At 46.9% G+C, this 15,502-nt stretch overlaps 1 protein-coding gene across 3 annotated transcripts in view; it reads right to left on the bottom strand.

Moving 5' to 3' along the window:
* Window positions 1-163: 163 nt before the first annotated feature.
* MTMR2 (myotubularin related protein 2) overlaps window positions 164-15,502 on the bottom strand; it is a 69,194-nt gene continuing 53,855 nt past the window's right edge. For all 3 annotated transcript variants that reach the window (XM_068418504.1, XM_068418513.1, XM_068418519.1), the window contains 8 exons: window positions 14,342-14,491; window positions 13,340-13,528; window positions 12,209-12,394; window positions 11,142-11,348; window positions 6,973-7,065; window positions 4,870-4,983; window positions 3,226-3,402; window positions 164-2,207 (listed from right to left, as the gene is read on the bottom strand). In XM_068418504.1, coding sequence (XP_068274605.1) covers window positions 2,046-2,207; window positions 3,226-3,402; window positions 4,870-4,983; window positions 6,973-7,065; window positions 11,142-11,348; window positions 12,209-12,394; window positions 13,340-13,528; window positions 14,342-14,491 — 1,278 coding nt within the window. In that variant the 3' untranslated portion in view covers window positions 164-2,045. The remainder of the gene's footprint in view (window positions 2,208-3,225; window positions 3,403-4,869; window positions 4,984-6,972; window positions 7,066-11,141; window positions 11,349-12,208; window positions 12,395-13,339; window positions 13,529-14,341; window positions 14,492-15,502) is intronic.

Below are 15,502 nucleotides of genomic sequence, written 5' to 3'. Positions count from 1 at the left end.
TGAACTTCGTTTTCCTGTCATTCTAAATTTCAGAGTTTGAACATTAGCATCTTGCAGACCATCTGCAGAAGAATGAGAGAGATTTAGATTCGACATACTAAATTTTCAGTGCTATTTTATTAATATTTGCATGTCCTACAAGTCCTTTGGAGAACCACATAGTTGAAAATAAGAGCACAGGAACTTTACCCATTTATCAATTTTTATTAGTGTTAAGGAAACCAAACAGCCTTCATCAAGAAACAAAAATATACACACATAGTCAATTTGCTAACAGAGAATAATGCTATGAACCACCTTATATAGTGATTGTACATAAGAGCAGATCTGCTCTTTAACCTTAAACCAAATCCAAGTCCTTCAGAAGGTTTTTGTGTGGATTCTTTGCACTATTGAACCATAATGTCTCAGGCCACCCTGTAATGAATGGAGTGGATTTCTCTGTAAGTACTGAGAACTGATTGCAGTAGAGCAGGCAGGAATGGAGACTGCAGGGGGAAATGACTGTTACTGTCTTGGAAGGAATGTGGCTTTTGAAAGGCAGTTGTTTCTTATGTGTAAATTGATCCACTCCTGTAACCTCTCAGAAAATACTTCTCTCTTGTGGGAGAGAGGCAGAGTGATGCAGCACACTGGTGGGTGCATTAAACAGGTGACCACCATATGGGATCCTGTTGTAACAGAGCAATGCAGGAATCCAGACTGAACGCTGCCCCTCTTCCTTAGCGTGGAGATGAGAAGCAGCCTGGAGTAAAGATCCTTGCACCTAACCTAACTTCACTGCAAGCCCTATCTTCTACAGCCCCGTACTTTTCTGTTTGGAAGAGCAATGGGGCAGCCATGGTTTCACCAAGTGTGTTCTTATCTCCACTTCTACAGTAGAATTTTGTATTAAAATTGAATTTGGACTTGTTTAGTGAGGCAACACTAATTTGTGAAGTACGCTATGAGGAAAAAGACCTGAACGTAAGCCTCAGAAACTGGCTAAGCTGTTTAGTCTACCAGAATAACCTTAAGTAGCAGTTGCAATGCAGGCAGAATGGCTTCTTTGGTTGATAGTTGCTTCCATTAGTTACCCGAAAACTGAAATACTTTAAGTACGCCAATATGATCCTGCACAGAAGCATTAAAATCTCTGATTACGCTTACCCAAGCAAAGTGAAATGACTGATCCCAGCAGTTCACATGTGCCCCTTGGAATCCCACTACCTTTCCCCTGATGAGTATGAGGCACTGGAGGGCAGAGGAGCTGCAGAAGGCCCAGAGCAGCCGTGCTCTACTTGCCCCGCAGAAATAAAGGTGCTGAAGTTGCATCCTGGCACACCCAGTGTAAACCACAAGCAAGGCTCTAATGTTGCAGAGATGACGGGAGTAAAATTTGTCCTACAAAGTTAAGTCATGTAGGTTGCTCCTCTACCACTGTGTTATTGGTAGAAGCTGCCCTTTCTTTCAGTAAGGCATCATGTACATGGCTTCCTATGCTCTAGACCGAAGGGAAGAGCGAGACTGGTGATAGGTTTCAGGTGCTATCGCTGCTTGTCTCTAAGTAGACTGGCGAACGCGCTCATTCACGCTGCTACGCAGACATGAACAGCGGAGGGTTTCATGGCTTTGCAGCTGTGCTCTAGACTCCAAGACAAAAGTCAGAGTCGCTGCTTCCTTTTAGCAAAAGGGAGATCTTTCAGATTTCTGAGTAGACGTTTTTTCCTCCACAGTACTTCATTCTAGTGCACGGTCTCTCTTTAAAGCCAAGTGATTTCCAGCACATAAGTGAACAAAGAAAGAGCTCTAGGTTTGTTTTAGGTGGTGAGTGCAATTAGCTTGTATTATCAACTAGCCACTGAGAAGGTTAATTGCATAGGGGGCCTTGTTTGTTTGTTTGTTTTTGCTTAAGCTTCCTCTAGTGCTGCAGTACTAATAAATTACCCTGGAAAGAAATAAATAAATAGGTTGGCATCTCCCAGACACCACGCTGGAAATCCAGAGGGTTTCTGAAAAGCTACCCTCATGGTCCTGGGAAGGTACTTGGCAAAAAAAGGTCCATATTATACAACTGTCTGTACAGGAGCGACGCACTGTGCGGGAGAGCCAGCTCTCTCCGAGGATGAGGTGGAACGGTTGGTGATTTCTCTCTGCAGTTCCTCCACTTTCTTCTGCAGCTCAGCCCGCTTGGCAAGAAGCTCCTTGTAGCGATTGTGGACGGGTTCCTGCAAGAAAACGTGTAGCTGAGTGCTGGGAGGTGAGCATGGAAGTAGAAGCCTGAACCACAAAACGCTGCTGCTGACCTTACACACAGGTGTGAGAGAAGGAGGGGGGGTAGGTGGGTTATGTCATCGTCTCCAGCCCAGGAGTAAGTGAGTAGTTGCCCTGGCTCTGGGAATACTCATTTTGTCCAACACACATAGTGCAATTGTGGCTAAACAAAACTTAGTGTATGTTTTGAAAGACGACAGTTACAAAATTCTAATCTCTTACATTTCTGGGGGACACTGGCCTCGGCATCTCAGCCTGGACAGAATTTCAGGGCTTTAGGGGGAAAAAAAACAACACAGATATATCTAAATATTTTCACATAGTTCTGACTGTTACACAGTTGGTATTGGAAAGCTGTATCTAATGCCCCAGATTTGCAAAGCTCTGTTAACTGCAGTTGGACACTGAGGCAACCCAGGAACACGTCCTTTCCTCCTAAAAAAGTGGTTCCAGTGTTCAGGGCCGTGTTCAGACCACTTGTCTCGGGCGCCTGCCCTGGGCACGCCGGCTCCCCTGCTGTCAGGGTTCAAGAGCGTACCAAGGGCTGCAGTCAGAGCCCTGTGCCTTGGGCAGCCAAAGCAGGGAGCAGGTTCCTGTTGCTGGTAATGGAAATACAGCCCCAAAGCTCCTATCTAGAATCCCACATCCAAATAAGTCGTAGGTTTTTAGGCTCTTTGGTAAAGAAGAGAGAATGCAGATGATCTTCCCCATATACTAAGTGAGAAATTTTTCGAACTGCTATCTTCACTCCTGCAAATTTCACAAGGCGGTGACCTCCAGCTGATGCCCGCACCAGCCAGCTGCAGATGCTGCTCTTTTGCATTTGAATTTAGGCTTTTGGGTTTAGATTTAAGCAGCAGCAGCTTAAGTTTGTACATTACTTCTTGTGCTTCAAAGGTCCTGAGCTCCAAAATGACCGTATTAATACTAGCAGAGAGGGAAATAAAAGCAGGATCCTTGGAAGAGACGTACCTGCGGTTTCATCCTGGGGTTCCAGCGGATGTAGTAGCCGACCCACAGCTCGAGATGGCGCATGCTGGCCACGGGATACAGGACGTGGTTGGAGTAGCTCACGTACAAAGGGTTAGTAAATTCTTCCAGTTGGCTGTTGATGTAAGACCACAGCGACACGGTCTTTTTTGGAAGGCTCTGTAAGGGAAAGGGGTGGAGGAGGCTTTATTTCCCATAGGAATGCCAGCATTTATCTACAAAGTATATGTAACAGCACATACATATGCCTGCCATTAATACAGAGCTGGTTGCCTTCTTGTAGCTTAAAAAAAAAAAAAAAAAGCCCCGTTCTTTTGATGTCGTTATTGTAATTGAAGCGGGCGGATGTGGGCAGGCACACACACACACCCTGGCGTGGAAACATCCCCCCTTACCCGCCCTGCTGCCCCACAGACCAGGAATCGCCATCGGCACAGCAAAGGGACACTGGCATGTGAACTCTCAATGCTTTGGTTAAACTTCAACTCTTTTAAAGTGCTCCTGGAGGACTTGCTGGAGTAGTTAATTGTAAAGAAAAAAAGAAAACATTTGACTTAGGGCCTGATCTAGTGGAATAATTAGGCCTGTGAATAGTCCCAGTGAAACCAGCGTTGAAGTGCTTGCTAGATTAAGTACTTCGCTAGGCTGAGGCCTTAAAAAAAAAAACAACCCAAAATGTACATGCAAACAGCACGCAGGCTTTCTTCTCTGGAAATTACAATTATTCAATCACTGTGGACCCTGATTTCACTACAGTACAATGTTATCACTTGTGTATTACAGTAATTTTAAAAAATTGTTTTTATAACAACCGATGTACTGTCAAATACAGTCACATCAGGTCTACACAGCACTGTCCTCATTGTTCCTCTGTGATGTTAGGCTGCAACCTTTTGGTGACAAAATGCTTCATCTTTAGATAGGTGAGGCAGAATGAGTGTCGCTGCTTTTTGTTCTGACTCCAGACTGGGGCTGAACGGGGTAGTGTTTGAATGGTCTGAATGTACATGTCTATCCGCTCCTCCCTTGGAGCTAGTGGCAAACAAACCTCAACCAGACTGCAGGGCAGAGCTGGCTGCTGGCAGGACCTAGAAGCATGTCCTTGCTAACACCAGAAGCTCTGTCCTCACCCAGAAAAATGCAAGCACAGCAAGAACACACGTTGAGACCAGTTACTTGCTTTAACCTCTGTGTGCAGAATGACAATGTGCACTTGGTAGTGAAAAGCAACCTAGAGGGACCACTTCAAGGAAAAGGGAGGACAAAAAGGTACCAGTTTCCACAGAGAAGGTTAAATTAAATTGAAGTTCAAAGAAACTGCGTTTCCAACTACCTGGGAGACACCAGGAGCTTTTCAGCCACCAGTGAGTAGCTGAAAGCCATGCTGAAAGCAGGGGGACTGTCCAGAGAGAAAAGGTATTGCTCTGAAATGTGAAGTCTCCAACAGAGAGCAATCTGCACAAAGAGGAAAACACCTCGTGTCCCACCTGCTAAGAAGAGGGCTTGGCATTACGCAGACCTGCATCTACCACTACCTTTGAGGGCTGAAACAACTTCTCTGGCAGTATCCGGCCAGCTAAATCAATCCCAGTACGATGCCTTCACCTCGGAGAGAAGCCGTCTTACCTCCTTCACTCTCTGCTGCTCACTGCTGCACAGGAAGGTCCCAAACAAGCAGCTGTACAGGTGATCCAGGATGGTTATCAGGAAGTACTCGTTGAACTCAAATGCTGTAGGGAACTTCAGACAGAACCAGAACATTAGGTTGGGATTTTAGAACAGGGATCGTGAATAAACTTTCTCCCATTTTGTGGTCTTGGTAAGGAGTTGGCCTCTCTTCTTTCTTTCTAAACCAGGCTTTGTCTCTGTTCTTTGCCTGGCGGAATATTCAGGATCATATTTGCTCCTTCCAGGAGCAAGAGTTTCTCTCTTGGAAAGCTGCTTTACATGCACAAAGAGGAATTTTGAGCAAAAGCCAGAGGCCTGAAGGGTTTGACTGCTGTGTTTATACACACTCAATGCTGCTTCAAGTTGAAGCTTACCCTGCTATGCCTGCCCCTCACAACAGGCCGTGCAACGAGACTGTGAACAAAAGGCTGAAGCACATGTGAAAGAATGCATAAAAAGAAATGGAAACTTCCTGGGGCCAAACAGCAATAACCTGTGGGTGTAACACAGCACATCCCAGAGGGAAGAGCAGGGAGGCATCGTGCAACACAGGTCAGCAGGAAGAACAGGAGTATGGGTAGGGGCTGTGTTTGCTGCTGGCATACCATACAGAAACAATCACAGAATCATAGAATTGTTTTGGTTGGAAAGGACCTTTAAGATCACGTTAACCCAGCACTGCCAAGCCCACCACTAACCCATGTCCCTAAGCACCACATCTACACGACTCTTAAATTCCTCCAGGGATGGTGACTCCACCCGTTCCCTGGGCAGCCTGTTCCAATGCTTGACAACCCTTTTGGTGAAGAAATTTTTCCTGATATCGAATCTAAACCTCCCCTGGCTCAACCTGAGGCCGTTTCTTCTCATTCTATCACTTGTTACCTGGGAGAAGAGACCAACACCCACCTCGCTACAACCTCCTTTCAGGTAGTTGTAGAGACAGGGAGAACTGATGCTCCACAAAGGGTCAGTTAGAATACATGCAGTGAACTGCAAAGACATGCTGGAGCGATGCAGAGGAGAGCGGGAGGCCTTCCTCCCTCACAAACCACCCTTCTCTTCCCAGGCTTCCCTGGTTGCAACACCCTGACCTCACCAGCTGCAGGTCACGATGCCTGCTTCTAGGAGCAATCTGAGGATAGCACAATGAAAGTGACTTCTGGTGATGGTAAAGCCTCCCTCTTTCTCTGCCTGGATGTTATACAGCTTCATATAGTGTCGTCCTGCTTTTCCATTTCACCTGTTCTAATCCATGATGAGCCTAATTTTTTCAGTGAATTGCCTGACCATGGCTGACATTTGCCATGTGACACGTTTTGTGTCACAGCAGACACAAGAAAACCTTCCAGGTTCCACATACCTGGGGAAAAACCTCCCAGCCACAGGGGATCTCTCCTGAACTGTGCCTCTGTCAAGCCTGGCCTGAGGTGAGGAACTCAGCTCTGTTCAGCACGTATGAATCGGGAGCAGTATGTTTGCCTTCGGAGGAAGTTAAAACGGAGCAAATGTGTGTCTTGCTGCAGGCGTGGTTACAGGATCAGCTTGAGCACAGGCAACACAGATCTGTCTGCACCCACCACACTAGAGACTGGTATTAGCAGCTCAAGTCACTTATGTTTCTGAAGGCATAGTGGGCTAGTGAGGATGGCTGGGGTGCCCGTTCCTGCCCATGGTAAGTGGGAAGCAGCTGACCCCTCTTTCAGGTGAGGCAAGCTTCTTCTCACAAGCTCACATTTATTAAAGCAGCACATGTAAGCTAATCTGATGCACTGACGTCATGGCCTTCCTTTGCACTTGTTCATTCAGGCTCTTTGCTAAACAGACTCCCAAGAAACTTGTTGCTGGAGCCAAGCAAAGAGTAGAAGCCCAGGAAGGAGAGAGCCTGTGCAGGTCAGCTTGGAAATTACTCCTGTGGCCAGACACTGTGCCACGTCTTGGTACAGTGGCTTTGTGGACACGTGTGCCACCCAGCAATTTACCTGTCTTGTTATTTGCCAGACACTGTGCCACGTCTTGGTACAGTGGCTTTGTGGACACGTGTGCCCCCCAGCAATTTACCTGTCTTGTCATTTGCCAGACACAGTCGATGAACTGGAGGAAGACAGGAGAGCGATCCGCATCTGCGTGATTCTTATCTCCATGGCCAACTCTCTGAAACAGAGCAGGACAAAGAACATGAGTCGCACGGGGCTTCATGGGGAAACTGCTGGGGCCTCCTCTCAGTCACCCAAGCCTTTACCAACAGCTTTAGGAAGGTTCACATGTCCTGATTTTGCTTTGTCCGTATCAGTGGGTAAAGGAGTAAAGGACAGATACTCCCTTTGTCTTGGAAGTGAAATTTCTTTATGGGGATATTTTCATGCTAAATTAAAGCAAGAGTTGTTTGAGTAGAGACTCCAGATGCTATGCTGGCACTGATTTCAGTTAAAAGCTAAAGTTCAGAAGGAAAAAAAAATGAGAATGCTTTTTGCTTCAGTTGCAGCTGTCGTCCTGGCTACTTCAGTAGTGCAGTGTGCTAGATCTAAACACTACCTACAGGCACGGCACGCAGCGATAACTGTCACACAACACCTCGCAGCTTCCAAGCGCTGTACAAACACTAACCCAGCACATCTACTGCCACCTCAAAAGAGGCAGTGATGAAAGCATCCCCAGAAGTAGGCCTCCAACCCCAACCATGCTGTGTGGCCTTGGATAAGATACAGGAGGCCTGATTCCTTATAACTAGTATAGTACGTTACTGGTTATATATCACCCAGGAGCCATAAGTGCTGTACAAAGACGGAACAAGAACATAGAAGTAAGAGATCCCTGCCTCTTCTGTAATTCTGTTCTCCCCTCACCAAATGAAATCAATATCGTTATCTTCTTTGTACAGACAGGGAAGCTAAAATACTCATCATTTAAACACCAGGTAACAGTTTTGCTGCAGCAGAACCTCAGTTGCTTAGTGCCTCAGTTTCCCCACCTTCCTCAGAGCATTTAACTATGCAACCCACCATCACACGTGCTGTAAACAGACCTTGTTCTAGCCCTTGCCAAATTTAAATTGACCCTCCAAAAGGAGGGTCAAGGAGAGCCTCCACCACTTGCTGAATGAGGAGGGTAGTGTAGTGTCAGGGGATGAGGAAAAGGCAGAGGTGCTCAATGCCTTCTTCGCCTCAGTCTTTAATGTCAAGACCGGTTGTCCTCAGGAGACTCGGCCCCCAGAGCCTGAAGTTAGGGACGGGGGGCTGTGTGATCCTCCCATGATCCAGGAGGAGACGGTTAGTGACCTGCTGTGCCAGTTGGACACCCGCAAGGCTATGGGCCCGGACGGGATTCACCCCAGAGTAATGAAGTAACTGGCAAACGAACTTGCCAAACCACTCTCGATTATCTACCGGCAGTCCTGGTTAACTGGAGAAGTTCCAGCTGACTGGAAATTAGCAAACGTAACGCCCATCTACAAGAAGGGTCGGAAGGACGATCCAGGGAACTATAGGCCTGTCAGCCTGACCTCGGTGCCAGGCAAGGTGATGGAACAGATCATCCTGAGTGCCATTACACAGCACATGCAGGACAATCGGGGCATCAGGGCCAGCCAACATGGATTCATGAAAGGCAGGTCCTGCTCGACCAACCTGGTCTCCTTCTATGACCAAGTGACCCGCTTAGTAGATGAGGGCAGGGCTGTGGATGTAGTCTATCTAGACTTCAGTAAGGCGTTCGACACTGTCTCCCACAGCATCCTCCTGGACAAACTGGCTGCCCGGGGCTTGGATGGGTGGACTCTTAAATGGGTTAAAAACTGGCCGGATGGCCGAGCCCAGAGAGTGGTGGTGAATGGGGCAAAGTCCAACTGGCGGCCGGTCACTAGCGGTGTTCCCCAGGGCTCAGTTCTGGGGCCGGTGCTGTTCAATATCTTTAGAGATGATCTAGACGTAGGGATTGAGTGCACCCTCAGCAAATTTGCAGATGACACCAAGCTGGGTGGCAGTGTCGATCTGCTGGAGGATAGGAAGGCCCTACAGAGGGATCTGGACAGGTTAGATAGATGGGCCGAGACCAACGGCATGAGGTTCAACAAGAACAAGTGCCGGGTCTTACACTTCGGCCACAACAACCCCATGCAGCTCTACAGGCTGGGGGAAGAGTGGTCAGAAAGCGGCCCGGTGGAAAGAGACCTGGGGGTGCTGATCGACAGCCAGCTAAACATGAGCCAGCAGTGTGCCCAGTTGGCCAAGAAGGCCAATGGCATCCTGGCCTCTATTAGGAATAGTGTAGCCAGCCGGTCTAGGGAAGTGATCGTCCCTCTCTACTCGGCACTGGAGAGGCCGCATCTTGAGTACTGTGTTCAGTTCTGGGCCCCGCACTTCAAGAAAGATGTTGAGGTGTTGGAGCGAGTCCAGAGGAGGGCGACCAAGCTGGTGAAGGGTCTGGAGGGTCTGACCTATGAGGAACGGCTGAGGGAGCTGGGGTTGTTTAGCCTGGAGAAGAGGAGGCTCAGAGGTGACCTTATTGCAGTCTACAACTACCTGAAGGGAGGTTGTAGTGAAGTGGGAGCTGGCCTCTTCTCCCGGGCAACTAGCGATAAGACAAGAGGGCACAGCCTCAAGTTTCGCCAGGGGAGGTTCAGGTTGGACATCAGGAAGAATTTCTTTTCAGAAAGGGTTATTAGACATTGGAATGGGCTGCCCAGGGAGGTGGTGGAGTCACCATCTCTGGATGTGTTTAAGAAAAGACTGGACATGGCACTTAGTGCCATGGTCTAGTTGACAGGGTGGTGTAAGGGCAACGTTTGTACTCGATGATCCCTGAGGTCTCTTCCAACCTGGTTGATTCTGTGATTCTGTAAATGACCATAAGAGAACAGCTACGAGCAAAACACAACAGGAACAAAGGCTGAAAGGCTCTCTCAATCCCCATCAGTGCAAACCATAACAAACCACTGCGTAACAGGTCCATGAGTTGCCTCTCTGCCGACTCTAGGGACACAACCATGAGCTACTCTTGGTCCAGTCTCCAACTGCTGATCTTTTACTTAAATAATTAAAAGCCTCCCCAAAAATAAAATGTGCCTGAAGAAAATGTGAGGTCAAGGCCATAACCAAATTAATAGAATCACAGAATGGTTTTGGTTGGAAGGGACCTTAAAAGATCATCTAGTTCCAACCCCGCTACCATGGGCAGGGACACCTTCCACTAGACCAGGCTGCTCAAAGCCCCGTCCAACCTGGCCTTGAACACTGCCAGGGAGGGGGCAGCCACAGCTCCTCTGGGCAACCTGTGCCAGTGTCTCACCACCCTCACAGTCAAGAATTTCTTCTTAATATCTACTCTACCTCTCCCTTCTTCCAGTTTAAAACCATTCCCCCTCGTCCTATCACTACATGTCCTTGTAAAAAGTCCCTCTCCAGCTTTCCTGTAGGCCCCTTCAGGTCCTGGAAGGCTGCTAGAAGGTCTCCCCAGAGCCTTCTCTTCTCCAGACTGAACAGCCCCAACTCTCTCAGCCTGTCCTCATAAGAGAGGTGCTCCATCCCTCTGATCATCTTCGTGGTCCTCCTCTGGACTCGCTCCAACAGCTCCATGTCCTTCTTATATTGGGGGCCCCAGAGCTGAACGCAGTACTCCAGGTGGGGTCTCACGAGAGCAGAGTAAAGGGGCAGAATCACCTCCCTTAACCTGCTGGCCACGCTTCTTTTGATGCAGCCCAGGATACAGTTGGCCTTCTGGGCTGCAAGCGCACATTGCCAGCTCACGTTGAGCTTCTCGTCAACCATCAACCCCAAGTCCTTCCCCTCAGAGCTGCTATCAATCCATTATTCCCCAACCTCTTTGATATCAAGGCATTTGTTAGACGACGGTGTCCAAGCAGTCTCAGAAAATGGACTGAACTGGAAAGAAAGACAAAAACATACCCCAGTGGCCTCTGTCAACTCCCAGTAGGAAATGCCTGTCCTGAACCCAAAGCACACTGTTAGTTTAAGCCTGAGCATGGGAACATGACATATCAGTCAGGCACCTGAGAGATTTAATACCACCTGTTCCTTGTATCTAACCAAGACTGTCTCCAAGGGGGTTAAGAGATGACTGGAATTATAGGCAGAAAACAATAGCAGCAGCATTCACCTTTCTTCTGCGAGTTCAGCTGGGAGACTTCTCACAGGAAAGGCTAAACTTCTTTGAAATCCTTCAAGGTGGACAATAACTTTCTGTTCAGTGCCTTCCAAGGGCTAGTGACTCACCAGCTGAAATCTGTGGCCGAAGCTCAGCCACTCCTTCTCCACTAGCACTTCAAAGCCCCTGATAGTTCGGTAGTAGCCATCTAACATGAGCAGAGAAAGCGAGGTGAGCTGGGCTGTCCGGTCCCAGCCATCACTGCAGTGTACAACCACAGACGTCTTCCCCGATTCCACCTTGTCGGCGATCCGAAGGGCTCCAGCAAGAATAAGCTACGACAAGGGAAAAAAAAAAGTTACAAAATCTCTTTGGAACAGAAACTATAAATGAAAAATGGCTAGTGACAACACAGGACAAACCAAGGGCTCCGTCTGCCTCAAGGAGAACGGTGAATCAGTTCCAACCGCTTTGTAACTAGGACAGCAAATCGGTGAACACAGTTTTTGTTCCAGCAAGATGACAACACATCTAAACTGTAGCACAAGCACAACTCTAGAACAGCCCCTGCATTAAGCTCAGTCCTTGGACAGACCAGGATTTAAATGCAGGAGCATTCTGTGTCTGAACACGAACACAAAATGGCCATCACCTTGCAACTGCCCCTTTCTGCATTAGCAGGCTGACAACATAAGCTGGACGGTTTTAGGAAAGAAAGAGCTTAATTTGAAACCCAACATTTGTAGAAGCTGAAGCATTTTGCCCTACTCATTCCAATTCTGCTTGGATTCTTGAAATGCTGATGGGGCCCAAACTCCAACATCTGCTGGTCTGGACCAGGCAGTAACGCCAGGATGTCGAGGACCCCCGGAGTCAAGAGCTTGGAAACTCTGTGACTCCTGTGCTCTACTCAGGGCTTTCACAGTTACACATTATCCAGGAACACACTTCACTTCCAAAACACCATCTTTCAGTATTTCAGCCCCCTCTCTTGTCCCTCTTCCCATCTCCTCAAAATTCCCCATTCCAAGAAACTGTGGTTTTAGTTGTTTTTAAATTGAAAACAAATTGTCTTTAAATTTCTCATGAATTGAAAACCCAGCACTGGAGTGAGCTCTGGATACATTTCCCAATGAACAGACTGGTACGGACTTGGGGTTACTCAGCCACATCCAGTGGGCGCAGACATGCATACCTTGATATGCTCTAGCCAGTGAGTTGACTCTAAATTAGACAGCCAGTGCGTCTCCTCGATATTGGGATACACAATTTCTTTCAGTTTTCTCAGCGATTCTCTCATAACATGAATATTGTGAATGTCCAGGAACACTAGTTCTGCATTCTGATAGGCATCCTCACTCTCATAGCCCCCTCCTTTAGCCTGAAGAACAAAATCCACATAAAAGTCATTAAGCAAAACCATATTTTATATTTTATCCCAAATGTTTGTCCTGAGCAAATATCAGCTGACAACATACCATAGTGATTGTGCTATCTAAAGCAGGCAGAAAACATTGGATTTATCTCACAGTTCGGAACAAACATTACACGCACACACTTTGTGTCTTTCCTGCAGCAGTAATGAATGCTATAATTTTTACCAAAGAATATCACATTACAAGCCTTCTTCTTCTCTGTAATTATCATTTATCCCCATTCAAGCTGCTAGCTCCTTAGATTCACTATTCTGTAATTTGCAAATTTACCATACTATTATAGAGGAGTATATCCCACACACTAATTTCCCTTCCTAAGTAGTGGGAAAGACAGATTAAAAAAAAAAAAAAAGGAAAAAAAATCAGCTTTAGTGCAACAAAGCAGTTCTACCATTAAAACAGGGCTTAGAGTGATGGCATGAGACATAACAGCAGGAAGAACACAGCAACATTCCTAGGTATTAAAGATCCCCAGCTTGTATTTTGAAATTAAAGATCATGATGCCTGATTTTTGGAAGTGCTGAGTAACCCCTGCTCTCATCAGGGTTAACAGGGACAGAGTTCTGGTGCTGTTAGAGCAAGCAGTCTTTCAACCATGTAAAGTGAAAAATGGTGATACACAAGATCCAGGGTGCTAGAGTTTGACCTCAGTACTACTGTGTTTTTTTCCCTTCCAATCTCATTTCAAGTTGTGCATTAATCCAAATGGACCTTTCATAGTCACACGGATATCTACTGATACCAGTGCAGGTGTAAAAGTCTGTCTGGAGAATCAGTTCACTGCACATGAATCTCTTCATAGTAGAAGCGGAATAATTTGAAATGGTGGTGGGAAATGTGCTCTAAATGATTACGTTCCCAGCTGCTGACAGAGGAAAAAGCACCTGACCTTGTTGGCTACAGCATTCACACTAGGCCTTGCATCAAATATGAAGATTTTATGGGACTGAGCATTAGAATCCATGATGGCTTGAAGGTACTTTTCATCTTCCTTGCTTCGTTTGCCACTCACTCCCACCATTGGCTGGCTACAGCGAGTGATCGTTGCTTGACTCTCTGGGTGAATCCATGACAATACCTTCAGAAACAAAGGAGAGAGAAATGAAGGAAAAATGGGATTCATTAAACCATTACCTGTAATGGCTTGTGCTGGGACCCTGCCATGTATTAGCTGGTTCCAGAAGGCTGGATTCTATTAAATCATGATTAAATGAAAGAAAGAACTCTTCCATCCTTACTCATTCACGCCAGTGGCATTCCCAAAGTTCAAACAAACAAGAGGTGACTGAATAGGTTTAAGCCTGACTGTTAAATATGATGCAGACTGTTTTCTCACTGTTGTGTGAGTCACAAACACACCTTCTCGCTCTGCAGCCATTGGGCTATGTCTTACTCCACGTTACACCATGTAAAAGTTAAGCACTTTAACAACAGATTTAATTTTCTATAGGCTTGAGAAGTAAAACAGTACATTTTCAGTTAGTGCTGAAATAATCATAATGATGTGTTTTGTCTTAATTTCAATTAATAAGCATTTTCATCACGAGTATCGCTAACTATTCCTCTGTCCTGAAAGTCAGAGTAGACCAGACAATTGTAAACAACCAAAAATAGGGCTGCTTTGAATTTCCCAGGAACTGAACTGAGATTCGGTCTGGATTGTGTTAAGTTATCTTATCTTCTCATTTTCGTTTAGTCTACAACTCTTTCACAACAGTAGTTCCAGCAGATAATGTTGCTTTCTAATTCCTCAAACATGTTGCTGTCACTTTTATTATCCATTGACCATTTATTTGCTCCCTGGAATCCACTCAGCCTGATCTTGGTATTATTTATGGCCCAAAGGTATGTAACCCCACCACATCAAAATGGCTTCTTCTGTCACACTCACTGGTATGCGTCCTCTTGATCTGAAAGATGCTACTCTCTTTAATTCTTCATCGGGAATGTTTACGGGCACAGCTAGAATAGCAGGGTATGTATCACACAGCTCATAGCGCTCGTTAATCTTGGTCAGCCTCCAGCTTTCATTGGGAATTCCCTACAGAGGGAACAACAGCAGGTTAGGAAGAGTTGCTCTGAGACCTCAGCACAGGCAAATCCCCAGACCTGAAATTCAAGGCAGCTTTTGTTAATGAAGGACATTTAAGGCTGGAGCCTGGGACTGCATTATCTTGGTAACTTGCATTTCATGCCTCTTCCCAGAAAAGCAGATGTTTTGCTCAGGTCACTGAAGAACAGGAAAAACAGAAGACTGGAGACAGGTTCACCTATGGCAAAGGAACTGTGGAGGCTACAGATGTGGCAGCACAGGTGAACCCCTTGAGAGCATCTGTAACGTACCTCCTGGTCTCACCATGGTGCTTACGGGAGAGCCAGGAGCAGGACAGAACGGGTGACTGACAGTCCTCACTCCTCTCTTGGCCCTGAGCTCAAACATGGTGGGTGGAAACTGGGGATGGGAAGTGGAGTTACCAGACAGGATGGATAGGAAGACAGAAGGGAGAACAGACAGTAAAACACCCCAAAAAATCAGTCTGTTTTGGGCCTTGTTCAGTGCTTGCAGCACAGCTGTGTAATCCCCTACAAACAGCAGCAACCTAATAATTGTATGTCTCTGGCTGCGTGACTGTGTGTGATCTGGACAGTGATGTGTGACTCCCACGTTCCGATCAGACCAAGCTCTCTGGCTGTACTTGGGCTGGGAGAGCAGGGACCGTACGCACGCACATCACTGAGCTCAGCGTGCCCCGATGGGGAAGCGACCCAACCGCTTCCCAGGCGATAACCTCCAGGTAACACCCGAAGCACAACGGGGACGATCCTGACAACCTGCAGACCTCGTTTGTCCAACGCTGGGAGTTAACGGATCAAAACGGTGTGATCGCTACTGTGTCTGCAAGGAAAGATTTAAACAGAAACCCGCTGCGGCAGGGGCGAGCAGTGACACAAAGCATCTCTATGGGGAAGACAGATCCACCACAGTGAGCATGGCCAGACTGTTAAGCGCAGAGTCTGTTTTAGGGGAACATCAGCTCTTAAAACAATACAT

The sequence above is a fragment of the Nyctibius grandis genome, chromosome 2, assembly GCF_013368605.1.
Source record: "Nyctibius grandis isolate bNycGra1 chromosome 2, bNycGra1.pri, whole genome shotgun sequence".
Classification (NCBI taxonomy): Eukaryota; Metazoa; Chordata; class Aves; order Nyctibiiformes; family Nyctibiidae; genus Nyctibius; species Nyctibius grandis.
Note: the sequence above shows the minus strand (reverse complement) of the source record. Positions and strands in the feature narration are given on the sequence as shown.